This window comes from Gymnoscopelus microlampas (genome assembly GCF_963454915.1).
Source record: "Gymnoscopelus microlampas genome assembly, chromosome: 24".
NCBI classification, from domain to species: Eukaryota; Metazoa; Chordata; class Actinopteri; order Myctophiformes; family Myctophidae; genus Gymnoscopelus; species Gymnoscopelus microlampas.
The window spans coordinates 19,472,169-19,499,842 of record NC_139961.1 but is presented as its reverse complement, the minus strand read 5'-3'; the positions used below and the strand labels follow the sequence as shown (position 1 = coordinate 19,499,842).

Sequence of the window (27,674 nt, the reverse complement as noted above, 5' to 3'; positions counted from 1 at the left end):
TGAGCTTGTAGATCTGCTATTTTTGAATAGCCAAAGAAATCTAAAAAAAATGACAGATTCTTTCCCGGTCTAAATGGCTTAACAGAGCGCTCGTGTCACCAGGGCAAGCTGATTAAGAAGTGAAATTGGCACATCGCTGCTCAATGAGCTGGCCAAGGGGCCGGGCGCTGAACTCTTTCCTCAGACCTCTGGCTAACCTGGTGGAAGTGCCCACTTGAGACTGTTAATTAGCTTTTTTTTTTGTTCATATCGTGGAACCCATGATTCATCTACTGTATGTTTCTACAGTATTATCTCTCTATCTTTCTATCTTTACCCTATGCACAGCAATACATGGTTGTTACTGTCTCTTTAAGAGTTTTTTATTGCTTTTGTCTTAAACATACAAATCTTTCTTTGCGTGCGTGTGTGTGCGCGTGTGTGTGTGTGTGTGTGTGTGTGTGTGTGTGTGTGTGTGTGTGTGTGTGTGTGTGTGTGTGTGTGTGTGTGTGTGTGTGTGTGTGTGTGTGTGTGTGTGTGTGTGTGTGTGCGTGCGTGCGTGCGTGCGCGCGCGCGTGTGTGTGTGTGTGTGTGTGTGTGTGTGCGTGTGCGTACGTGTGTGTGTGTGTCTCTGAGATAACTCAGGACAGACACTGGAGACACTGGACACACATCTAATCTTCAAGAGTACACATAATAAACATAGGGCTAAACCTTACAGCAGTAGAAATAAGTTACAACATACCAAATGAGAGATGCAATGCCTAGTCTGGCTGGACCGTCCAGGACTTGCATAATGTATGAGCTATTAACAGATATGATAAACTTTATAAACCCGCTGACACATCCACTCTCTGCCTCTTAACGTCTAAAGCTCTGGTTTTCAACCTGTGGGCCAACGCGCATCCTCCGTTTTCTGGTGCCGAGCCAAACTGTTTCATTTTTTTTTCTTTTCTTTTCGTCGTGATAAACATGCTCTGGAAATGCTGTCTGACCACATAACTGGGCCCTGATCCAGATAAGGTTGACAGTGGTGTAAAGTACATTTACTCAAGTACTGTCCTTAATTTTAAATGTTGAGGTATTGATACTTTACTGGAGTATTTCCAATTTTCGGTACGTTTACTTCTGCTCCACTACATCTCAGAGGCAAATCATTTGAAAACTTTAGTTACTAGTTAGATTGTTATTATTATTACAAAACATACATTAATCACTTCAGCCCTATGTACATTTCGGCCATTTGAAAATAGCCGATCTACAAGCTCACAATGCGTCGCGATGCGACTCATTGTGAGCTTGTAGATCTGCTATTTTCCAAAGATTATTATACATTTGAAAACGTGTGAAATGGGACATTCTGCATAATGAGCACTTTCTACTTTTGGTTCTTTAAGTATATTTTGATACCAATACTTTTGTACTTTTACTCAAGTACATTTTTAATTCCGGACTTTTACGTGTAACAGAGCATTTATACATTGCAGTATTGATACTTTAACTTACAGTAAGTTAAAAAAAATAGTACATTTTTCCACCACTGAAGGTTGAGAACCACTGAACAGTAACTACGTGCCTACATTCTGAGCAGTTACATCACATTCTGTGCGGTGGGAAATGTTTCCGTGTAATTAGTTAATGTACTATGGGGGTGTTACACGACTTTCTGTGTTGTGGTGGAAACGGTTTCCATGTAATTGGTTAATGCACTTTGGGGGGCCGATTTAATTATGTACTGGAGCATCCTACACTGCGATGTGGTCGGCCATAGTGGAATGCATAGAGATCCCGCCTGGGAACCTGAAGGTTGAAGGTTCGATTCCCGGCCCCGGCAATGTGTCAAGGTTTCCCTGAGAAAGACACTTAACCCCTAACTGCCACCCACCCCTGCTGAAGCACTCAGCTGTGTGAAGCTGAACACTGAGTTTCCCCTGTGGGATGAAATAGGTCTGATTATTATTATTATTTCTGCCCATTACTGTAGCTCTGACTGTAAGAGAGATAACAGCTCTGCCTACAAATCTATAGCACGCACGCACGCGTGCGTGCGCACACACACACACACACACACACACAGAGAGAGACATGCACGCACTCACACACATGCAGACACACACGCACGCACACACAAACACATACGGAGAGACATGCAGGAGCGCACACATGCAGACACACACACACACGCACGCTCACACAAACACATACAGAGAGAAATGCATGCACGCACGCACATGCAGACACGCACGCATGCACACACAAACACACACAAACAGAGACGCATGCACGTGCGCACGCACACAAACACATACAGAGACACATACACACCCACGCACACACAAACACATACAGAGAGACTTGCACGCACGCACACATGCAGACACGCATGCATGCACACACAAACACACAGAGACACATGCACGCACACACGCACACACATGCTTACATGCATGCACACATCTGCACAGGAATAGAGCTTAGTTCAACACGCACACACACACACACACACACACACACACGCACCCACTCAAGCACGCACACACACACACACACACACACACACACACACACACACACACACACACACATGCACGCTTGCGTGCACATGCACATACAGTGCAGGAGTGCAGGAATGTTACGCAAGCATGAAGCCAATTTCACATTGTTTAGCAAATTCAGCTACATTTATTAATGCATTTTTTTTCCTTCTCCTACTCAGCAGTGCTGAACGCTAATTATGTGCATTAATATGCAAAACATAATGTCAGTGGCACTGGGCATATCTCCCAGTGAAACACCACGCTTGCATTTACTTAAGATAATGAGATATTTTTTTTGTCTTTCAAGACTGCGAACGGTCAACAGTAAAAAGCCTCAGTCTTCTAACTCTAAAAGTATACAAATGTAACTAAATGTAAGTTACATTTGGTTACATTTTTATGTAACCCACATTTGGTTATTGTCCTGTAACCTTCACACGCCTTGCGTGAACCGACAGGTAGATAAACTCCATCCCCAATTACCACACAGACAAAGACGTTCCAGTTGAGGATCTTTACTGTAGCAACTGGCAGTAGGGTAAAACTGACAGAAAGAAAACATACAAACAGTCACATGTCAGTCATGTGTATAAATCACATAAATGCTAGTACAAGGTAAGTATGAATATATCACAAAACAATCCCAACGTTACACAAAGCTTCCAATTGTTACATAAACAAAGGCTAAGGTAAGTATGATGTTTGCAAAAATACAATGTATCAGCACACACTCTTAATTAGCAGGGTACAAACATATTGCCCAAAAATGAATACAGTGTTTGTATTAAATCCACATGAACTTGAACAAATGTCTCTTAATTGTAAGAACATGCATAAAACAAAGTCAAAGTATTTTTAGCTCTTACCAACGATGCTTTCAAAGATCTAAAACGTATAAAGAAGAGAGAAGAAAAGGCACATCCTTCTCTGGGCTTGGTACAGGTAAAACTGAACAGCTCTGCACTCTGTTAGACTAATCAGCAGTGTCTAATCAAACTTACTAGACGCACCTGTTGGACTGCTTTGATCATAATGACTACTAGGTCATGGTGACATCATCAATTAGAACCTTACAGGGCAGCCTGACCTTAACATCACTTAAATGCAGTTACACACACCACACACAGGGGGTGCCAAACAACAAAATAAAATACTGACTGCCAAGGCAGCACACTCCCCACCTGGTATCCCCAGATACCAGATACATTTCAACCCTTTAACAGTTCACTTTGCATGAAGAAGCTCTCGTTCCTACTCGTCCGCGAGCAGGAGTACTACTTCAGCGACAGGCCTGAGAAACGGCTTAGTTCCATCCTGTATGTTGATCTTCAGCTCAACTTTACAGACTTTCCCATCCTTGCTGGGAAACACTTGAGTTATGACTCCTAAAGGCCAGTCATTTCTCTTGGACTGACAGTCCCTCATGAGCACCACACATCCTGGTGTGATGGTTGGCCTACTGGAGGTCCATTTCCTCCGTGACTGCAGAGTAGACAAATATTCTTTGTGCCATCTGTCCCAGAAGGTTCTGGCGAGGCTTTGCACTTGTCGCCACTGGCGCTTGTACAGGTACGTGCTGTTGAAATATCCTGAATGAATGGGATAAGGGCCGGTTTTCTGCGTGAGCAGTGTGGCAGGATTGAGCATGAATGGATCCTGTGCATCCGTTGAGACCGGCACTAGAGGTCTCCAGGTAGAGAAGCGCTCAAAGCGCTGATATCCAAGTCGGCTGTCATGGGTGGTGGAAGTGAGCGCTGTCACTTGTGTGCGGATGTCTTTATCCCGTTCTGGGTCCATTAGTTCAAAGCCTACCGTCTTGAGAGACGTTTTCTCTGGCTGAGATAAAAACGCAGGTCCGATGAACCAGGTGGTGTCTTTCAGACGGCTGGCAGAGATGGACCTTGTAGCATGGTCCACAGAGTTGTCAAGGCCTGCGTGACAGTTCTCCTCTGCATGATAGACAACTGCTGCTAATTCCTTATCTGAAGCATCCGAAAGGACACAGAGTTCTTTGTGCGGGGTGTCTGTCAGAGACACTATTGTGTATGGCCTTGGGGGACCGATCTTGTCATCGGCTTTGGTCTGTTGAAAGACACTGCATCCCAGGTGTTCGCCGTAATCCCCACATGTGGGACCCTCCACATGGGCAGATGTAGGGAGACCTAGGATCTTGCTGCCGTTCCACTTTTCCTTCACGACATAGCGATTAGGGCATGGTTCAAAGACAGAGTGGCGACCATTTTCTAGAGTGGTCGTAAGGTATGTGCTCACAGTAGCTGGCTTGAGAACATTTCCCAAACAGACATCGCCAACAATCACCCATCCCAAGTCCAGCTTTTGAGCATAGGGTGAGTTGTGTGGCCCGTTTATCTGTTCCCGCGCTTTATGAATCTGAATGATGTCCCTGCCAAGCAGGATCATGATGGGAGCCCGAGGATCGAGCTTTGGGATCTTTGGAGCTATAGGTCTCAGATGTGCATGATGCATAGCTGCTTCCGGAGTAGGGATTTCCGAGCGATTATTCGGAAGTGCGTTGCACTCAATCAGTGTTGGTAAAGAGAGGATAACTTGTCCATCCATGGATTCAACCTGAAACCCATGCGCTCTTTTGCCTTCCGTCTCAACTACACCAGCACATGTCTTGAGAGAGTAAGGAGAGATGTGGCCCTTGACGTTGAAAAGGTTAAAGAACTCAGACCTTACTAAGGAGCGATTACTCTGATCGTCCAGTATCGCATATAACCGGATGGCCTTTCCCTGCTGGCCAGCAGGGTAAACTTTCACAAGACAAATCTTTGAGCATGATTTGTCAGTGAGCTCTCCTCCACAGACCTGTGTACAGCTTGTGGAAACAGTAACGTCTCCAGTATCCTCCTCTTCCTCCCCGCCATGCTCCCATGCAGGGGATTGAGTCTGTGAGGACCAAGGTGCAGGTCCAGGGTGCAGGGCTGAGACGTGACCCTCGCTTCCACATTCAGCACACTTTATGCTGCTGTCACAGTTTCTGGCTAGATGTGCTGATGAGGCGCAGCATTTGTAACAGATGCCATGTTGCTTTAAAAGGGCCTTCCTGTTCTCAATGGACTTCTCCCTAAATCCACGGCATCTATGGAGAGGGTGCGGTTTGTCGTGTAAGGGGCATTGCTTAGTAGGATCCACCTTGCTGTTGCGTGTTGTGTCAGCCCCAGAGGAGGTGAAAGGAGACACTTCAGTCTTGTGGACTGAGATTGGATGCTTCTGACTGATGGGCCTAGGAGCTGACTTTCCCATAACTGGAGGGTCAGCACTGCTTTGGATGAGCGAGAAGCTAGGATCATTTCGCATTTTGGCTTGCTGGCACACAAATTCCACAAAGTAGCTATACGGAGGGAAAGGAACCTTGTACTCAGCCTTGAACCTAGAACCTTGAGAAAGCCATTTCTCCTGCAAATAATATGGCAGTTTCAGCACAATGGGCCTGATGCCCTGGGAGGTGTCTAAGTATGTGAGCCCCTGTAATTCCCCATCACATTTGGCAGCTTCAAGCTCCATTAACAAGTCACCGAGCTCCCTTAACTTCTGGTGGTCTTTGTTAGCGATCTTAGGGAAGCTATCTAATCTCCCAAACAGCGAACTCTCAATGACCTCTGGTGACCCATAGCATTCGTCAAGTCTATCCCAAATCATTTTGAGACCCCTCCGTGGGTCATTGACATGTACGGCTCTCATCCTTCGCACATGTTCGCCTGACTCGCTGCCTAGCCATTTCACCAAGAGGTCTATCTCTTCACTGTCTGTAAGGTTTAGACCTCGTACGGCATTCAGAAATGAGGCTTTCCAAGCCCTGTAATTCTCAGGGAGATCATCGAACTGCAGAAGCCCTGAGGACACAAGTTCGCGTCTTGCAAAAAACCTGACAAGGTCTGACATGCTCCCACTGTCAGCAGTTGTGTGACTCATGTGATCCATGGTTCCCCCTGAACTCCTAATATTCTGGGGCCCTCTATCTGCAGAGTGGGACATGGTATTATGAAGACTGCTATCTTGTGGCTGGGACTGGTGAGCATGGGGCCTGCGCTCTGGAGAGTGGGACTGGTGAGCATGGGGCTTGCTATCTGGAGAGTAGGACTGGTGAGCATTGGGCCTGCTATCTGGAGAGTAGGACTGGTGAGCATAAGTGTGCGTGCTGTGCTCTACCTGACTTCCAGCAAACGAAACACGCACCGGCGAACGACTGGATTTGTTATGCTGAATAGGATGCTGCACAGTAGCTGTGGGTGCACGGTGTACAACAGTGTCTGGTCCATTACCATCTGGTTGATTAACATTGTCTGCAGAGACTTCTCCTAATGCAGGTGTTGACTGATTAATAACTTGCTCTGCATGCTGTTCCACATATTCTTGTGTGCGCTCTACTGGATCATGAGTTTCAAGATCAATTCTGGAGCGGAAGTCATAATCTTGCTCCTCCACGATTGCCTCTAATGCTCCTGCTTTAGCTTCTGCAATTGCAGCTTTTTTCTCCGCTTGAAGAGCATCAAATGATGTCTCTAAACGTGTCTTCTCAACCTGTAAGGATGCTTCTAAACGTGTCTTCTCAACCTGTGAGGATGCTTCTAAACGTGTCTTCTCAACCTGTGAGGATGCTTCTAACTGTGCTTTTTCCAGTTTGATTTTGCTTTCCTTTACTGCAAATGTGGCCTCCGCTTTAGCGGCTTCGGCGTCAGCACGAGCCAAGGCTGCTGCTGCACTGGTGGATGAGCGACGTGATAGTTTGGTTGAGGTACGTGATCTTGTATGATATGATGATTCAGATGATTTTTTGTCCGCCATTTTGGAAGAATATTCGCCTCTGAATTCCGTGTACTGTCGCACTCACTGTTGAGATGTACTGTACGTTGGCCTGGTCTTTGCTGTTCGATCCGCCAGAAAGCGTTGTTTTACTGTCCTGTAACCTTCACACGCCTTGCGTGAACCGACAGGTAGATAAACTCCATCCCCAATTACCACACAGACAAAGACGTTCCAGTTGAGGATCTTTACTGTAGCAACTGGCAGTAGGGTAAAACTGACAGAAAGAAAACATACAAACAGTCACATGTCAGTCATGTGTATAAATCACATAAATGCTAGTACAAGGTAAGTATGAATATATCACAAAACAATCCCAACGTTACACAAAGCTTCCAATTGTTACATAAACAAAGGCTAAGGTAAGTATGATGTTTGCAAAAATACAATGTATCAGCACACACTCTTAATTAGCAGGGTACAAACATATTGCCCAAAAATGAATACAGTGTTTGTATTAAATCCACATGAACTTGAACAAATGTCTCTTAATTGTAAGAACATGCATAAAACAAAGTCAAAGTATTTTTAGCTCTTACCAACGATGCTTTCAAAGATCTAAAACGTATAAAGAAGAGAGAAGAAAAGGCACATCCTTCTCTGGGCTTGGTACAGGTAAAACTGAACAGCTCTGCACTCTGTTAGACTAATCAGCAGTGTCTAATCAAACTTACTAGACGCACCTGTTGGACTGCTTTGATCATAATGACTACTAGGTCATGGTGACATCATCAATTAGAACCTTACAGGGCAGCCTGACCTTAACATCACTTAAATGCAGTTACACACACCACACACAGGGGGTGCCAAACAACAAAATAAAATACTGACTGCCAAGGCAGCACAGTTATATTTGTATACTTTCAGGTCCCTCGAAGGTCCATTTTGACAGACAGACAAACAAATCTTGATTTATACATTTCTGTAACCACATGGACCCGTTGGTAACGTTTGTATACTTTCAGAGTTAAATAAACACTGGGGATTTGAGTGTGTGTTTCTCTCCATTATCGGTGTCAGGGGTGTGGATTGTCGATAGCGATGGTACAGATGTGAACCATTGTGCTGGTAGAGATGGTACACATGTGTACCATTGTGCAGCCTCCCCTTGTCTGCTTTTCAACAGACCGCCTTGAACGCTTCTATTGGACGAAGGCTGCTTACCCCACCGTTCTGTATCCGGGCAGGTTTTGCACAGCCACCTTGTGGCAGAATGGTGGCACTGCATCTCATTCTGAACGAATTTCAAATGAGTCTGAGAGAAATTCCAAGAGTCATGGGTTTCATTTGTGGTGGGAAGTAACCAAATATATCTACTGAAGAACTGCACTTAAGTACAGTGTTACTTTTCAGACTTAAAACATACATTAAGTGATGTATTATTATAGTTTATAGGTTAAACTACCCAGCAGCACATGAAGTCATTAAAATCCGCCCACCTTTACCAGCTTCCACATTAATGCACTACTAATAGTAGAACGAATCTGCAAAATTATTAGTAATTTTACACTTGGTACTGTAAGTACATTTTGGCGGCAATACTCAAACATTGTGTGTGTGTGTGTGTGTGTTTGTGTGTGTGTGTGTGTGTGTGTGTGCGTGTGCGTGTGTGTGTGTGTGTGTCAGGAACCTGAGTTCAGCCGGGGAGGAGGCCAGGAGTCAGCTGAGATGCTGTGAGGGTCTGGTGGACTCTCTGCTCTACGTGCTCAAAGCCTGTGTCAACACCTCCGACTACGACAGCAAGGTAACACCGACCCCTGCTGGCCGCGCTGCACTGCTGCAGCCACTGGGACAAGTACTGTACTGTGTATCAGTTGTTAAACAAATATTTTCATGTCAAGGACCCCCAAATGTATATGAATTTGACCGCGGACCCCCATTTGAAAAGATTTTGTGCCAAGCAGATTTGTGCACCATAACAGATTTTCGTTGATAATTATTCAAAGTTTGTCAAGATATTTAACACATCGTGTGCCAGAGGTTTATTAAAAATAGGGTACGTTCAGTGTCTGCATATCTTCCATCCACTTACGTTGATATGTTTCGTGCTGTAGAAGCCCCGACGCGGAAGTGCATGTAAACAAAGCGTGCGGGCGAGACGGCGGAGGGTCCCGACTAACGCCTGGAACAATAATATTTCCAACGCGATCCTCCATTGCAGAGTGATCGCCGATCGAAAACGGCTCGCTTCCACCACGTTAAAAAGAAATGGAGATATTAAGCTTTTAGTCAAGGAGTTAACATTGGAGCGGCCGGCCGGAAGGATTTTTGACATGGATCCACACCCGGCCTCTCCTTCTCAGAGACTCCTTGGATGATCCCAAAGTTTCGTTAGAGCGCCCCACGTGGGCCCCACGTATAAAAAAAAAATGGGCCAAAAACGGTCCGGACCGTTTATGGCACTCAATGTGTTAAATAAAATAAAAACGCGTTGTGAGCTTATCTGCAATTCTTTTATGGCCGCAACCCATATACTCAGCTGTGCTGCTCATCCCACAAATGCGTGTTCCTTACAAATGGGGGGCGATATAGCCGATCTACAAGCTCACAACGTTTTGCAATGCGACACTTTGTGATCTTCACTATTTGAAAAGCTGAGTGTTTATTTTTTTTTAATAAATATTGAACCAATGAAAAGTATTAACAAGAGTTTGTGACTAAGGAACACAGGTAAAAAAAGGTTACATTTCTTGAAAAGTAACAGTTTTGGACGTATAGGGATGATATATGTGTGAGTATATCCAGTAGTGCTCCTGAACCCCAGATAGTTGTTTTTTTTATGATATTATTATGAAATCCACATGCTTGATGATATCATTATAAAATCGATGTTTCTCTCTCCGCGTGCGCCTCAGATTGTGGAGAACAGCGTTTGCACGCTGAGGAACCTCTCGTATCGCCTGGAGGTGGAGATGCCCTCCTCTCGTCTCCTAGGCAACCAGGAGCTGGACGCGTTGCTGGGCTTCTCGTCTCCAGGCAAGGACCTGGACTACCTGTGCTGGGGCAAGAGGAGAAGAGGCAGGAAGAGAGGAGGGTGGGCCGACGACAAGGTACCCAACAACCCGCCCCCCCCCCCAAAAAAACGGGACCGCATCTGTGTGACCACTCTAACAATTTTTTTATTCTTTGGCTACTTCGTGCCGCGCTATGAGCTTGTAGATCTGCTATTTTTGAAACATCGGGAAGATTTGTGTAAATCTTTGAATATATATTGTTTTTAAAACGAGCATTTAAAAAAATATATATTTTTTTTTATCCCACGATTTTGTAACCCTTTTTTCACCCGGTGCCAATTTTCTAAGTGATCCTGGGCGCTACACTCCCCCCACCAGCCTAGGGAGCCCAGGGCCGAGCTCATGCCTCCTTCAATGCATGAGAGCCAACTGACCTTCTTGTCACCTGACAGGGGGGAGTTTCCCCAGTAGGACGTAGCGCGTGGAAGGAACACGTTATTCCAACCAGTTCCTTTCCCCTCCATCAGGTGCCCTGGCTGTCATGGGGGAGGTGGTATAATATATAAAACGAGCATTTTGAACTCAAATCTTTGCTTCTGGGGGTCCCTGGAACAACATATTTTGAGTTGGGGGTCTGCAGCAAAATGCATATAATTCTGATCGGCCTCGGGTCTTAATGGGTTAAAGAAACTTTTTTTCATTTCAAGGACCCCCTGTTTTATATGCATTAGGCTGGGACCCCAATCTACACTGTGAAGTTCTAATGATAAAAGTGTAGAATTGGAATCAAATGGACCCATACGTTTTTTTTTTTACAATTTTATTTTTGAACAATAAAACATTTGTTCTTTAATTTATTGCTCCACTGCTGTTTGCACAGACTGTACCATTCAGCACACGCTGATGCTGCTTTTTTTTTTGTTTATGCATTTTTGCATATTTCCTTTTGTTGTATTGTACAGCACTTTGAGCTGCATTTCTATGTATGAAAAGTGCTACAGTATATCATTATCCAATCAGGAGACGGAACCCAGCAAATACATCACCAGCATCAGTTTTATAGTGTTACAGTTACAATTTTGTCTATTTTGTTTTTGTTTCATCACTTCTAATTTCACTTGTTTATCCTGTATCTTGTATTTGTTCTTCTGACTGGAGAAAAACAAATGGTATCCCTATATATAACTCTGAGATACACATGAATGTAGTACATTTGTACTGTCTTGGAGTTCAAATTGATAGATTCATCTTAACCCATTAAGACCTGAGGCCGATTCTAATAATGTTTTCTAAATCCTAACAGTTTTTTATTTTATTTTTTTTACAAAAAAAATATATATATCTCAAAATATTTTGTTCCAGGGACCCACAGAAGCAAAGATTTGAGTTACAAATGTTCGCTTAAAAATATATATTCAAATGTTCTGGATTTTTCAAAAGTAGCAGATCTTCAAGCTCATAGCGCGGCACTCGATGCCACGCTATGAGCTTGTATATCTGCTATTTTTGAATAGCCAAAGAAATCTAAAATGACACAGATGCATTCCCGGTCTTAATGGGTTAAATATATATATATATATATATCTTACTACTGTATAATTGACAAAAGCTCCGAAGTTCGGCGGCGATTCGCAAGCACAGGATCACTCCACATGCCTCCAAGACCCGTCACAGACTGTTGATCAGAGCTCTGGCTATGTTTTAGGCATCTTACCCCACCTCGACCAGTGATCGGACTCTCGGTTTGATTGATTCTCTGATTTGCCTATCAGACCCTCAGCCTGATCTGGCAGGTTGCCATAGCAACCAGATACAGGAAGTCTGACCTCTTTATCACAGAGGTTGGGAGGATGTGACTAGAGGTTAGGGCCGCAAAGCAAAGCGATGGTGGCTTAACTTTGAGCCAAGAAGACACCAGCCAAGTAAATAGGGAAGAACTTGAACAATACAATGTGGGCAAGGATAAAGAGGATGATGATGTGAATCTGTTACACAAACCACTAAAGCACAAGGAGGAAATTGACTATTTAGAAGGGATGACAGAGGAAATGTTTGGAGAGTTTGAAGGGGCCCTGACATCTGATGAGTTTTGGACTCTGTCTGGACCAACCTCGGATCGGGCCTAGATGTGAGGGCCCCTCAGATCTAGGGCCTAGATGTGAGGGGCCTCACATCTAGTATATATATATTGACTGTAGATAATGTAGAAACTAAGTTAATGTGATTCGATCGTTCTACTGATTGTACTTCATTGTAATTGCTGTTTGTTTGTGTCCTCTCTGTGTTCCCTCAGTGGGACGGCGTGGGACCCATCCCCGGCTTCTCCCAGAAGCTGCGGGGGGCCGAGTTGTTGTGGCACCCCACCGTGGTCAAACCTTACCTCAGCCTGCTGGCGGAGAGCTCCAACCCCGCCACCCTGGAGGGAGCAGCCGGCTCCCTGCAGAACCTCTCGGCGGGGAACTGGAAGGTAAACAACCGTGAACTTCACCGCTTCAGCTCATTAACTGCCAGAGTAAAACATCGTCTATAGCCGACCTTGCCAGCGTTTTTGAGCATTTTTACTAACATTTCAAGAGCCACAGAATATTTCGATCCAGGACGATCGACACAGCGAGTGTCGCAAAAGACGGAGGATTGTCTCTGCTTCCATCGGGGGGAAAATATATATATATTTTAATGATGGTCGAACGGTTTGCGAGATTAGCTGTGTACAGACAGACAGACAGATGGACAGACAGGACAGAAATGTATCTATGCCTCTCTGCCTTCTGGCCTTGAGTTATGAATTTAAAGTAATTCATAACTTTTTTAATAGTTTGGCACACGAGTGTGCCTCGGCACACAGTCTGGGCTCTGCTAGAGTACAGTAAAGTTTACACTGTAAAATCATTTATCCATTTGCAGTGGTGTAAAGTAACTAAGTACATTTACTCAAGTGCTGTACTTAAGTAAGGCCTTATGTGCCACAAGGCACGAAGTGGATAGGTAACAGGTAACAGCTGTACTTAAGTGCAATTTTGAGGTATTTTTTACTTTACTGGAGTATTTACAATTTTCAATACTTTTACTTCTACTCCACTAGATTTCAGAGGCAAATATTGTACTTTTACTCTACTACAATTATTTGAAAAATGTAGTTACAGTACTAGTTACTTTGCAGATATAAATGATTACATTATAAAACAAACATTAACCACTTTGGCCCTATTTTATACCTATTTGAAAATAGCCGATCTACAAGCTCACAACGCATTGTGAGCTTGTAGATCTGCTATTTTCAAACATTTTAGTACTTTTACTCTTGGTACTTTAAATACATTTTGATACCAATGCTTTTGCACTTTTACTCAAGTACATTTTTTATTCCAGACTTTTACTTTTAACATTGCAGTCTTGATACTTTTACTTAAGTAAAACATTTGAGGACTTTTTCCACCACTGTCCATTTGTAATTCAAGAGAGTTGACAAATGTAACCTTACATTATTTTGTAATGCTCTCTGACGCAAATGAACACAAATGAGGATTTAACTTTGTGGTAAAACGCTGTTGTGGTCTGTTCATCCTGCTGAAAAAAACAGCTGAGACCAGCATAAGCTGGACCAGCTGGTTTTAGCTGGTCTCAGCTGGTTTTAGCTGGTCTTAGTTGGTGACCACCGTAGAGTGTGCTTTCGCCACTTTTTAGCTGGTCTTGGTGGTTGGCCAGGTGGTTGACCAGTTTTAGGGGTAGGTGTAGTGATGTTTGTGAATATGTGTGTGTGTGTGTGTGTGTGTGTGTGTGTGTGTGTGTATGTGTGTGTGTGTGTGTGTGTGTGTGTGCAGTTCTCGTCCTACATCCGTGCGGCGGTGCGTAAGGAGAAAGGCCTTCCCATCCTGGTGGAGCTGCTGAGGATGGACAACGACCGGGTGGTGTGCTCCGTGGCCACGGCCCTGAGAAACATGGCCCTGGACACCAGGAATAAGGAGCTCATAGGTTAATACACGTACACACACACACACACACACACACACACACACACACACACACACACACACACACACACTGTACTACTGTACTGTATATCGTTGCCGTCGGGCAAAAACCTTGTATCTAAATAGTTTTACTTTTTACTTTTGTTTTGCAAATGAATGCCCTACTTCATCATACAAGAGTGTCGCACAAAAGTAGTGAAAATAGCCGATCTACAAGCTCACACCGGGTCGCATCGCAACCCTATACAGCCCTATACAAAAACCTATACAAGGTTTCCACCCGATAGCAACGATGTGTATATTGTAGGTATATCCTTGTACGGACCTCATTTTTGTTGGAAATGGCGTTTCTACCTTTGTTTGCTATTTTCAACCCTACACCTAACCCCTAACTCCTAACCTCTAACCATAAACCTACAGTAACTCCTAAATGCCTAATCCCAGAGCCTTCTATTGGAGAGTTAACGTCAACGAAGGGGGCAGAAACAGTGCCGGTCACGTGGTTCATGTAAAATCGAAGTAGTGACACAAACGCTCATAGACTCCAGTGCATTCCGTAAACTTCCGGTTCAGGGAGTCACCTTGCAAGCTTGTAGATCAGCTATTTCTGAGACACGTCACGGAGTAAGCTTGTAGATCAGCTATTTCTGCAATTTGTACATGTATAAAATTATAAAAAATGTCAATAGTTTCTTATTTTTAATTATTTGTCATAATACGCCATCTGTGCAATGTTTGATTACGAAGCCTAAAAGGCAAACAAAACCAAAAAAAAAAAATCTTATGTTCCAAACACACAATTAACTCGTTAATCACAATTATTTGAGTGACAATTAATCGTCAACTTAAATGTGTACAGCCCTACACACACACGCACGCACACACACACACACACAGTACCCCGCACAGAGGCTGAGTGTCCCCCGTGTGGTCCTTCCAGGGAAGTACGCCATGCGTGACCTGGTGAACCGCCTGCCGGGGACCAACCCCTCCATGCTGTCCGACGACACGGTGGCGTCGGTGTGCTGCACGCTGCACGAGGTCACCAGCCGCAACATGGAGAACGCCAAGGCCCTGGCCGACAGCGGAGGCATCGAGAAGCTGGTGGACATCAGCAAGGGACGGGGGAAGGGGTGAGACGCGGACGTCGCGGAGAAGCGAGGACATGTACAGATGTGCCACTTCAAAACTTCACACGTTACTGTTCTTTCCCTGATAGTGCCCTGAAAATGCATTTTTTTTCCTCCCTTTTCTGCCCTTAAAATGCACTGTTTTGCCCCTGAAAAGAAGTTGTCACTACACACCCCCGTTTTTCCCTTCAACAGACATCCATATACATGAGAACAAAAGAATGTGTGTTGAACAAGGTGTCAGACTCATTATGAGGCGAAAGGTGATTTGACCAGTTGCTCAAATTAATTAGCATCATAAAAGCAGTGATCATCAAAATAATTCAGCATTTTAAATGCCCCTTTGTCCCTCTTATTGCCCTGGGAATCCTCTGAAAATGTACTGTCTTGGCGATGGCAGGACATGTGAAGTTTTGAAGTGGCACATCTGTACATGTGTGAGACATGGTAGAGGTAGTACTGTGATTTTCGACTTAAAAGCTGTATTATGTAACTTCTTTTTTGTGTGGATAAAATGTCATTGTGTCCAATATGTTTGATAGAGCATTGGTTCTCAAAGTGCGGTCCGGGGACCCCCAGGGGTACTTGAGGGGGTTCCAGGGGGTTCCCAGCTAAATGATGGATAGGAACCAAATGGACCCTTATGGGTCTTTAACTCTGAGATAAATGGAACCAAATGGACCCTAACGTGTCCATTTGGTTCCATTTGTACACTCTGTAACTCTGAGACACGGAGTTCCAACTCTGTGTCTCAGAGTTAAATTAACATTGATTTTACAATATGAATTGGGGTTCCAGCGATATAAATGCCATTACATGGGGGTCCGTAGCCCTAATGCATGTCAGACTGGGGGTCCTTGAAATTAAAATGGTTGAGAATCAATGCTAGAGCCGTAAAAAAATCTTCTCTTATGGGGGTCCCTGGCTTATCTTTTCAAATGGGGGTCCACGGGCTAATAAGTGTCAATTTGGGGGTCCCTGGCATGAAAAAGTGTGAGAACCACTGTGAGTATGTAAATACAATATAACTTACACAAGTGGGGTGGTTGTATTTGGTCTCCCTGCTCTTCTATTGAGACATTTAGAACATACAGTATGTCTCTATAGGTTGGACAAAACCTTTGACACAATCTTGTTTCTGGTTTTGACCTGAAGGTCAACATTCAATTTCTTACTTAAGCAAGCAGGGAGGCTCTGCTGGTTCAGTGGTAAAGATGTCAGCACTTGACAGGAGACCCGAGTTCAAATCCGGGGTAGTGTCCATTTGTACACATTCAGTTAAATTAGCACTGAGGATTTTACGGGGTCCTCCGAATTTAAATAAATGCTATCAAATGGGGGGTCCGTGGCATAATGCATTTCTAACTGGGGGTCTTTGAAAGTAAAAATGTTGAGAGTGATTGAATTAAACAGTGAAGCATGCCAGATCGATGGTGATAATGTGTGTGTTTCGTATCCCAGGTATTCTATGAAGGTGGTGTGTGTGTGTGTGTGTGTGTGTGTGTGTGTGTGTGTGTGTGTGTGTGTGTGTGTGTGTGTGTGTGTGTGTGTGTGTGTGTGTGTGTGTGTGTGTGTGTGTGTGTGTGTGTGTGTGTGTGTGTGTGTGCGTGCGCGTGTGTGCGTGTGCGTTTCAATCCCAGGGTATTCTATGAATTTGGTGATAATGTGTGTGTCTTTTCTATCTCAGGTATTCTATGAAGGTGGTGAAGGCAGCAGCCCAGGTGTTGAACACTATGTGGCAGTACAGAGAGCTGAGGAGCCTCTATAAACAGGTCTGCACCAAACACTGTTACAATGTAGACATTTAGCAGACACTCTTATCCAGATTGACTTCAAATGCAGAGAGAGACAGTGTAGTGCCTCAGTGAACTTTAGGATCACAGGTAAACCAGGAACCTAGCATCGGTCTAAACAATATACTTTCAAAATAATAATAATAATCTGTACAGTGGAACTATAGGTTGGATGCCAGGTAAACCGAGCATCTGTTTAAATAACATGCTGTCTAAATTACATTTTGGTCAATACAAGCAAGCCTGGCCTGGACCGCTGGCGTAGCCCCAAAAAACTCAACAAAAATAAATGTATCTCATGTTTTTGATCCAGAAAAGTATCAAAAACAACAAATGTCTGCATGGTCGTCATTTCTCGGTCGCTAGCATCAATCGAACAGAAGGAGGCAGGAAGGGGTACGGGGAGAGTTTGGGGAGAGAATGTTCAGGGGACTGCCATGAGAATATAGGGGCCACAGGCACACTGTTGCTCCAAACTTGGCACAAACACTGTTCAGGGGTCTGGCATGAGAATAGTCACAAAAACCTAAATTGCACACATAGGGGGCACTACAGCAGTGAACACTTCAAATGGTCATAATTCTGTGACCATTGCTCTGCTAGTACAATATGGGACTAGATTTGAAGGCCACGTAGCGGCCTCAAAGTCTATTGCTTTGTAAAATTGCTGTCCTAAAACGTTGATCCTCACAAATACAGTATAGTATATAATATAGTAATACAAACCTATGTGTGCGTGCGTGCCTGGCTGTCTGTCTGTCAATTGTTTATGAAAGAAGGCTGCCCAGTCAAGCCTACAGTAGGTTAAACGCCCTTCAATGAAGTTGAGTCGGAGTTGATTATATTAACATGCTTCCTCAGGAGGCAGATTCAATAACAAGCTGCCGGGGTTAGAAGGAGGCGTCCAGATCTATTTATGCTCTGATCCTAGGTAGCTCCACGGTGCTGCTACATCAGTCATCAGTAATTTGATTTGGATGTTCCCTTGCAACGCTATTTTAATGTAATATCGACCCAAAGACTCGCAGTCCCTGGTTTAGGTTATCTTGGAGTTTATGAGCCCTTTATTGCGAAACCTTGTATCTCCATATTTGAACTTTTAGTGTGTTTTTTTTTTCTTTTTTTTTTTTCTTCTAAATGTCCTACTTCATTGTACGCGGTAAGACATTTTGTGAGCTTGTAGATCTGCTATTCACTAATCACTATTTCTGATTTTTTTTTAAAGTGAAAGTGGTTAAGCGTGTCTCTGGGTGTTATAAATATTGAACCAATGTAAAGTATTAAGAAGAGCTTGTGACTAAATCAGGGGTCTTCAACAGGGGGTCCGGGACCCCTAGGGGGTCCTCAGAGCTACTACAGGGGGTCCGCCAAATCTTTGTGTGATAGGATTTCATTTTTTTACATTAACCACGTGAACCCTAGAATTCCTTTTCTGAGGGGAACATTAGCCGAAAATAGCAGATCTACAAGCTGTCAGCGCCTTTAATCTGAAACACAATATTATACAATATAGAGTAGGGGGTCCCTGCTCCATCTCTCTCTCAGCTAGGGGGTCCTTGGCCTGAAAACGTTGAAGACCCCCGGACTAAATGATAACTACATTTGGACATACAGGGTTTCCACCCAACAGTAACTATATACGAGTATATTATAATGTTTTTCCTCCAATTGCACTTTAAAACGTTTCTAATGTGTACTGTAACTATGAACTGTAGATGTAACCTGTGCCCTGTGTCCTGTAGGATGGCTGGAACTACACCCATTTCATCACTCCTGTATCCACACTGGAGCGAGACCGCTACCGCTCACAGCCAACCCTACCCACCAGCCCCCTGCAGATGTCCCCCGTCATCCAATCAGGTGAGAGATCCTAGTCCCCCCCTCATCCAATCAGGTGAGAGATCCTAGTCCCCCCCTCATCCAATCAGGTGAGAGATCCTAGTCCCCCCCCCTCATCCAATCAGGTGAGAGATCCTAGTCCCCCCCCTCATCCAATCAAGTGAGAGGCCCTGGTCCCCCATCATCCAATCAGGTGAAGTCCAGTAGTAATACCATGTGTGTGTGTGGTATTTTGCAAATAGGCTCTATGCACAGCAGCCATATTGGAAAGAAATTGGGCCTCTTCTTACTTCCTTCACAGGTGTTACCAAAGATACTAATGAAGGCTCTGTTCCATTCTGGTCAGGGTGCTGATATCGTGCATGTTGGCTCACTAGAAACACTCCATTTTGGTTCCCAAATGGCCCCTTATGGTGGGTGTGTAACTCTGAGAGTGTACAAATGTTATGGGGTTATGGGGATCCTTGAAAATAAGACACCCACTATGCCACACTAAATGGAACTGAGCCTTAATTAGTATCATTCGTAACACCTGTGAAGGAAGTAAGGAAGGGGCCCAATTCATTCCCAATATGGCTGCTGTGCATAGAGTCTATTGAACAGATGCAAACCCCTTCCTCAACTCCTCCAGAATAAACGAGGTTTCATTACAATACCTTATATGAAAAAAGATGATCTGTCCCTCTGTTCGTATCTGTGTGTCTATTTTACTGTCTTATCGTTGCTGTCGGGTGACATATGAGGTTTCCACCAGGAATGAAATTCAGAAATAGCAAAAACAAATCTACAAGCTAGATTGAGGCCTGAGGTTCCGATTAGGGTGACCATATGTCCCGTTTTGTGCGGGACAGTCCCGCATTTCAGTGACTTTTCAAGCGTCCCGCAAATTGAGACGCTGTCCCGCATTTTGATTGATAGGCTCCAGTTTTCAAATATGCGTTTAAAATCTTGATTTTATCAATTAACTGGCTGTGCGCAGCGCAGCGGAGCAGTGGAGCCTGTCATCAGGGGGCGAGCCGAGTGTGAGTGTGTGTGTGTGTGTGTGTGTGTGTGTGTGTGTCTGTCGAGACTCGAGAGGAGAACGCTGCCTTTTCCTCCTCTCTATCAGCTGCTAAAGCTGCTTTCTTCTGCACTAAAATTCAGACTTCTGCTTCTAACCCTAAAAAACTCTTTGAAACTTTCTCCTCTCTCCTGCAACCACCTCCCCCTCCTCCCTCCTCCCTCCTCGTCCCTGACGATTTCGCCAACTTCTTTGACAAGAAGGTGAACGATATCCGATCCTCATTCCCTCCTCCCCCGGCTGGTGCCCTGCGCACTACCCACACCCGTCCCTCTTCCACCCTCCCCTCTCTAGCTTCATCTACTCCTCTCTCCCCCCCCTCCACCTCTCTATCCCACTTTTCTCCCCTTTCTCCTAACGAGGTCCTTCTCCTTGTTACCTCTAGCCGCCCCACCTCATGCTCTCTGGACCCTGTCCCATCCCCTCTGCTGCAGTCCACTGCACCTGAACTTCTTCCCTTCTTAACCCACCTTATTAACACCTCTCTGACATCTGGTTACTTTCCCTCTACTTTCAAGACTGCCAGAGTCACCCCCCTCCTCAAGAAACCGACACTTGACCCCTCTGAAGTCAAAAACTACAGGCCGGTTTCCCTTCTATCCTTCCTATCTAAAACTCTCGAACGTGCTGTGTTCAAACAACTGTCCTCGTATCTCCACCAGAACAACCTCCTGGACTCCAACCAGTCTGGGTTCAAAGTGGGTCACTCGACAGAGACTGCCCTCCTGGCAGTGGCGGAGTCACTCCATGCCGCTAGAGCGAACTCTCTCTCCTCTGTCCTGATACTCCTGGACCTGTCTGCAGCGTTCGACACAGTGAACCATCAGATCCTCCTCTCCACCCTCGAGGGGATGGGTGTCTCAGGCTCTGCACTCTCCCTGTTTGCATCCTACCTGACGGGTCGCTCCTACCAGGTGATGCTGGGAGGGTCTGTGTCAGAACCACACAGGCTCACTACTGGGGTTCCCCAAGGCTCGGTTCTGGGTCCTCTTCTCTTCTCTCTCTACACTACATCTCTTGGTGCTGTCATCCGCTCCCATGGCTTTTCCTACCACTGCTATGCCGATGACACCCAGCTGATCCTCTCATTCCCCCCCTCTGACACACAAGTGGAGGCACGCATTGCTGCTTGTCTGGCTGACATCTCGGAGTGGATGTCGACGAACCACCTGAAGCTCAACCTGGACAAGACCGAGCTGATGTTCATCCCGGGGAAGGGCTGTCCTCACCGAGACATGGCCATCACCATTGAGAACGCTGTGGTGACGTCAACTCGGACTGCGAAGAATCTGGGTGTGACCCTGGACGATCAACTGTCGTTCTCGGCTAACATCGCATCAGTGACACGGTCCTGCAGATTCCTCCTCTACAACATCAGGAGAATTCGGCCCTTCCTCACGGAGAAGGCAGCCCAGGTGCTCATCCAGGCTCTTGTCATCTCCCGCCTGGACTACTGCAACTCCCTCCTGGCTGGCGCTCCGGCATCTGCCATCAGACCCCTGGAGCTTGTTCAGAAAGCTGCGGCTCGTCTGGTGTTCAACCGCCCCAAGTTCTCTCACACAACTATCCTTCTCCGTTCCCTGCACTGGCTCCCCGTAGCGGCTCGCATTCAGTTTAAAACCCTGGTGCTAGCCTATAGGGCAGTGAAAGGAACAGCTCCCTCTTACCTCCGGGTATTGGTCAATGCCCACAACCCTACCCGACCACTCCGGTCTGCCACCAAGGGGCGACTGACTCCCCCGCCACTCAATGGTCCTTCTGGTCGATCGACACGGTCACGACTTTTTTCTGTTCTGGCCCCACAGTGGTGGAATGTACTTCCCACTGATGTCAGGACAGCAGAGTCACTGCCCATCTTTCGCCGCAGGCTGAAAACCCACCTCTTCAGGAAACACTACCCTTCCTCTTTGCCTGGCCTACTTGTTGTTAACTAGTTGTACGAATGCTTGTTTTATTGTTGAATTGTTTATTGGATCTTGTTTAGTCAATACAATTATTTGTTTTTAGCTCCTGCTCATTTGACTTAGCTATTTTGTCTCATCTGTTTAAGGAAATAGGTAGCTGATATATTGCACTTTTACCTTAGCGCTAGGTATGCTCTTGGTTGCTTGTTATTGCAGAAAATGCACTTATAACCTCTGGTGATTAGTAGCTTTCGTTCCCTACCTTTGTTGATTGCACTTATTGTAAGTCGCTTTGGATAAAAGCGTCTGCTAAATGACTGTAATGTAATGTAATGTAATGTAATGCCCCAATTAAAACGCTCGCCCCAAAACACACTCGCCCCTATGTTTTTCGCCGACCGAGGCCGCCAGATATACCCGGGGCGAGTGTGTTTTGGGGCGAGTGTTTTTCTTTGGACGAGGCGGCCGCGGCCGCGTTGTTGTGAACGAGCAGTGAATTAAATCACGTGTTGCTGGTGGAATACAAGTCGGAAAGAAAATAATCAGCAGCTCAACAACATATAAGAGGATACAAGAGCTATCTGTGCAAAAGCTGCAAAGTGTGCATATTTAAGCAAGTATTTTAAAACAGTGAAAGCTACCGAGGAAAAAGAAAAAAAAAGTAATAGACCCCGCCAGGACTCAAACTAACGACCAGTGACCAAGTGGTGAATAATTATAAACGAACAACCTCCTGGTGCTTGCTTCCAAGTTGGGGGGTAAACCGAAGGTATTGAAGAGGAGAATGTTATGGTCATCAGAGATCAGAGGATTTAGCAGCTGCCCAGCCATTCTGATGTTAGGAGCAATGGACCTGCCAACAGTGACACTATACGAGCAGATAGGGTCCAACCAAGTGTTTCTAAATTGACTGCAGTCTGCACAGAACGCTATCCATCAGATCCAAGTTTTTATTTGCATAGTAGTTCTATTATAGTTATTATTATCATACTCCTATTACAGAGAAGATTTCATACCCCCCACTTTTTGCAAAAAAAAAAAGTTTTAATTGTGTTTAATTTTTTTGATAATAAATCGGTCAAATCAGGCAAAAATAATAATTAAATAACATAACCCTAACCTAACCCGAATCCTAACCCTAAAACCGAAATAAAGTAACCAAAAACTGGTAAAAAACGAACCCAATCCGCCCAGAACCGCAAAAAAAATTCGCGCGCGCGGGGGGCGGGGCTCGCGCGTGCATGAGCCCCCCGCATGAGTCCCGCGATGTCCCGCGGAACGGGTTCATCTGTCCCTCATTGGCCCTGTTTGGATCTGGTCACCATAGTTCCGATTCTGCAAAATGTCTTCTAAATCTTTCTAAAAACGGTTTTCTGAAAAACATATGTTTCGATATCAGTGATTTTCAAACTTTTTCGTGTCAAGGACCCCCAACATTATATGAATTTGGCCACGGACTCCCATCTAAAAATATTTTTTTTCCAGGGACCGCCAGAAGCAAAGATTTGAGTTCCAAATGTTTGCTTGAAAAAATATACATTCAAAGATTTGCACACATTTTTACGATTTCTCAAAAATAGCAGATCTACAAGCTTGTAGCGCGGCACTCGGTGCCGCGCTACGAGCTGCTATGTTTGAATAGCCAAAGTGTAAAATAATGCTTTTTAGCCCAAATGAAAATGTGACACAGATGCTTCTTCAGGTCTCAATGGGTTAAGAGGGTTCTGCCCGACAGCAACATTATTTGTTGTGCATTGTACTGTTTTGAATTGATTTGCATTCATGCAAATGTATTTGCGTCCCAAACAAATTGACCAAAGACGATTGTTGAAGGGGAAACTCGAGTGAGTCATTGTTATTGTGCGGTGTGTTGTCCTAAGGTGGCAGTGCCACGTCCTCTCCAGCCATGCTGGGCATCAGGAGACACAGTTCCAACTACCAGAGGGCGCAGTCATCTATGCAACTCCATGCCTACTACGCAGACAACAGTTTACACAAGCCCCAGTACACAGGTGAGTACGCTCCAAAGGTTCACAAACTTTTCAGGCCGCGACCCCCCCAAAATAATCATATTTGAACTTTGGACCACCCCCCCCCCCCCCACCCTGTTAAGCACATGGAGCTGTAGGAGTTGAGGCATTACATTTAGTTTGACTCTGCTCCACAGATAAATATTGTGAAAATAGCCAATCTACAAGCTCACGACGCCTCGCATTGCCAAAATAGCCGAGCTTGTAGATCGGCTATTTTCACACTATTTGTCTCTTTCTTAGGTAATATTTGACAATGTTTGACACTTTTTAATAGTATAGTTTGTTGGTTAATTTGGACGTAGTAATGATCTTATTGTTAGTTTATTTTAGTTTATTTTTTGCAACTATCAAATATTCCCTTCCCATACATGCATTCCCTCAGGGAACTTCTGACACAGTTTCAAAAGTGAGCAGAGTTTGCCAGAGGTGTGTTCGTCTGATAGAATTACCGCCATCTGTAAAAGTGAATATGTACATACTGTATATTCATGAACTTGTGCATTCGTGGGGTATAGCTCAGTCGGTTTGAGCACTCGCTTTTGGATTTGATCCCGGGCGCCGCCAACTATCTAGCGTATGAGCACGGCACGACTTGGGTAACTAAGATATACAGCAAGTACTGCTGAGCTCCACCTCAGCAATCCATTTCCCACGGGTCTGGAGCATTGAAAAGGGGATAGACTCGCCGCGTTCTCTGCCGATAAGCCACCCCGACCTGCTTACTTCATGCATTCATTCATACAGTATTAGACAGTTGGCCTTGCGCCTAGGACCGCAGGTGCAGCACACCCATTGCCAATAGTCGCACTTCCTCTCAAGTATTATTGATGTTTTTGCTTACATAAACAGGATTTTATTGTATGTTTTTTTTTCACTCACATTCATTGGCTGCGAGTCAGAATTGATTCCGTTTGAAGAGCAGCCTGTGCTGTCATTGATGTGTTGTGCTTTTTTTTTCCATTTCAGGCTCTGAGAAGAAAAGTCCATATTTCATTGGGACGTATTCATCTCAGTCTGGAGAGGATCTGAGAAGAGCTCAGGTGAGAAACTCGGCTCCAAACGCTCTCTCCTCTCCTAAAAAATGACCCCACCGTCCCCTCAGTCAGGACTGCAGGCTCACTCCCAATGTCTGAAGACTCACCTCTTCAGACTCCACCTCGCCCCCTATCACACCTCATTCCTTGCATCACTTATGCAGAATGTCCCATTTCAAGTTTTTTTTTCAAAAGCTTTCAAAATTGGCCAAAATCTTTCAAAAATAGCCTATCTACGAGCTCTTGTAGATCGGCTATTTTTGAATACCCAAAGTATAAAAGTACAATATTTGCCTGATATGTAGTGTTGTTGATGTATAAACTATTGGACAATGGAAATACTCAAGTAAAGTAAAAGCAGCTCTAAATTGTGCTTAACAGATTTAGGCCTGAGTCCGATTCTTAAAATGTTTTCTAAATCCTAACAGATTTTTGAAAAAACTATTAAAAAAATGTTTTACTATTTTTTTTTAAATAGCAGATCTACAAGCTCATAGCGCGGCACTCGGTGCCGCGCTATGAGCTTGTAGATCTGCTATTTTTGAATAGCCAAAGAAACCTAAAGTGACACAGATGCGTTCCAGGTCTTAAAGTTGCACTATGTAACCACCCGATATACTAACTATGGGGTGATTCATAGTATATCGGGTGCTGGAACTTTACTGCTCTATCCCGGATTTGAACCCTTGTCTCCTGTGCAAGTGCTGACATTGTTATCACTGAGCCTGCCTGCTTGCTCAGGGGAGAAATATGATAATAATAAATAATAATAAAGCTTTATTTATATAGCACCTTCCGAAACAAAGTTACAAAGTGCTTCACAGAGATAAAATACACCATACAATATCACTTTGACCTGTGTCAAACCACAAACAGGATCGAGTCGTAGGTCATACTAAACCAGACACAGGATCTAAATGTCTCAATAGAAGAGCGGGGAGACCAACCACCCCAATTGTATAAGTTATATATTAACCCTTTAAGACCTGAAGCCGATTCTACATGTCTCCTAAATCCCAACAGTTTTCTGAAAAACGTATGTTTCTATATCAGTGGTGCTCAAACTTTTTCATGTGAAGGACCCCCAAAATTATATGTATTTGGCCGCGGACCCCGATCAAAATATTTTGTTCCAGGGACCCCCCGGAAGCAAAGATTTGAGTTAAAAATGTTCGCTTTAAAAATATATATATTCAAAGATTTGCACACATTTTCACAAATTTTCAAAAATAGCAGATCTACAAGCTCGTAGCGCGGCACTCGGTGCCGCGCTATGAGCTTGTAGATCTGCTATTTTTGAATAGCCCAAAGTATAAAATAATGCTTTTTAGCTCAAATCTAAAAATGACACAGTTCCAGGTCTTAATGGGTTAACATACTCACAACAAAGTTACATAATACATAAGTACAGTACTTGAGTAAATTGACTTAGTTACTTTCCACCGCTGATATTATATCCACCCTTTGTGTCCCCTCCCCAGCACCCGGAGCCGTTCTACGACGAGCCGGACAGGAAGAACTACAACAACTACAGGATGTACCTGACGTCTCCGCAGGACTACAGAGGGGAGGAGCCTTACGACGACGACGACCCCGCCCAGCTGGCCACGCCCTCTCCGGAGGGCTACAGCAGCCAGTCCCTCAGCAGACTCAAAGCCAACACAAACTATGTGGACTTCTACTCCACCACACGCAGGCCTTCCCAAAGGGCCAGCAAGTACACCGGGTCCCCTGATTCCTGGGTGTAGTAGACGCGCGCGCGCGTGTGTGTGTGTGTGTGTGTGTGTGTGTGTGTGTGTGTGTGTGTGCGCGTGTGTGTGTGTGTGTGTTACTATACTTGTGAGGGCCTAACGTCCCCACAAGTAAATTGTAGAACTTGAGAAACAGACATGGTGAGAAATGGTTGTTTTTATTTTTTTATATATATATATATATGATCTACAAGCTCACAGCGCGTTGCAGCACGACACGTTGTGAGCTTGTAGATCTGCTTTTTTTCAGTTGTAGACTAAAAATGTCAATTAAAAGATATAGTCATTCCAGAAAATCGTTCTCCTAAAACGCTGATGTCCTCACAAGTATAGTAATACAACCGTGTGTGTGTGTGTGTGTGTGTGTGTGTGTGTGTGTGTGTGTGTGTGTGTGTGTGGGGGGGTGCCTGTGTGTGCGACTTTGAGAAAGCATGTGAATGCCATATACACGTTTAACATAATTATATGTCTGTGTATAGTCTTGTGTAGCCGGAGGGTCGGAGATCTCCACCTACAGTACCACTACGTCCGGCGATGCGTCTGTCATGTCGGTCTCTGCAGCAGAGCGGTGCTTCATTCTGAGACGATAGATTGATTTAATACTTTATTAACCCATTAAGACCTGAGGCCATTCTTAAAAAAATTGGAAAAAAATCGAAACTTTCTTTTTCAAGATTTTTCAAAAATAGCCAAAGAAATCTAAATTGACACAGATGCGTTCCAGGTATTAATGGGTTAATCAAAAATAAATATTAATACTGAGGTACAGTAAAACATGTAGGATAAAACGATAAAACAAAAATAGTCCTGGGGACATATATATGTATATATATATACACACAAATATTAACACGTTAGT

General features: G+C 44.5%; 1 protein-coding gene across 1 annotated transcript in view; it reads left to right on the top strand.

Moving 5' to 3' along the window:
* LOC311041108 (plakophilin-4-like) overlaps positions 1-26,812 on the top strand; it is a gene marked incomplete at its 3' end in the record, with an annotated part of 55,349 nt that extends 28,537 nt beyond the window's left edge. The window contains exons 9-18 of the mRNA XM_084051595.1: positions 8,973-9,090; positions 10,202-10,396; positions 12,594-12,767; positions 14,122-14,272; positions 15,212-15,404; positions 17,089-17,173; positions 18,937-19,054; positions 23,878-24,009; positions 24,997-25,070; positions 26,546-26,812. Of these exons, the coding sequence (XP_083907721.1) occupies positions 8,973-9,090; positions 10,202-10,396; positions 12,594-12,767; positions 14,122-14,272; positions 15,212-15,404; positions 17,089-17,173; positions 18,937-19,054; positions 23,878-24,009; positions 24,997-25,070; positions 26,546-26,812 (1,507 nt within the window). The remainder of the gene's footprint in view (positions 1-8,972; positions 9,091-10,201; positions 10,397-12,593; positions 12,768-14,121; positions 14,273-15,211; positions 15,405-17,088; positions 17,174-18,936; positions 19,055-23,877; positions 24,010-24,996; positions 25,071-26,545) is intronic.
* Positions 26,813-27,674: the final 862 nt, after the last annotated feature.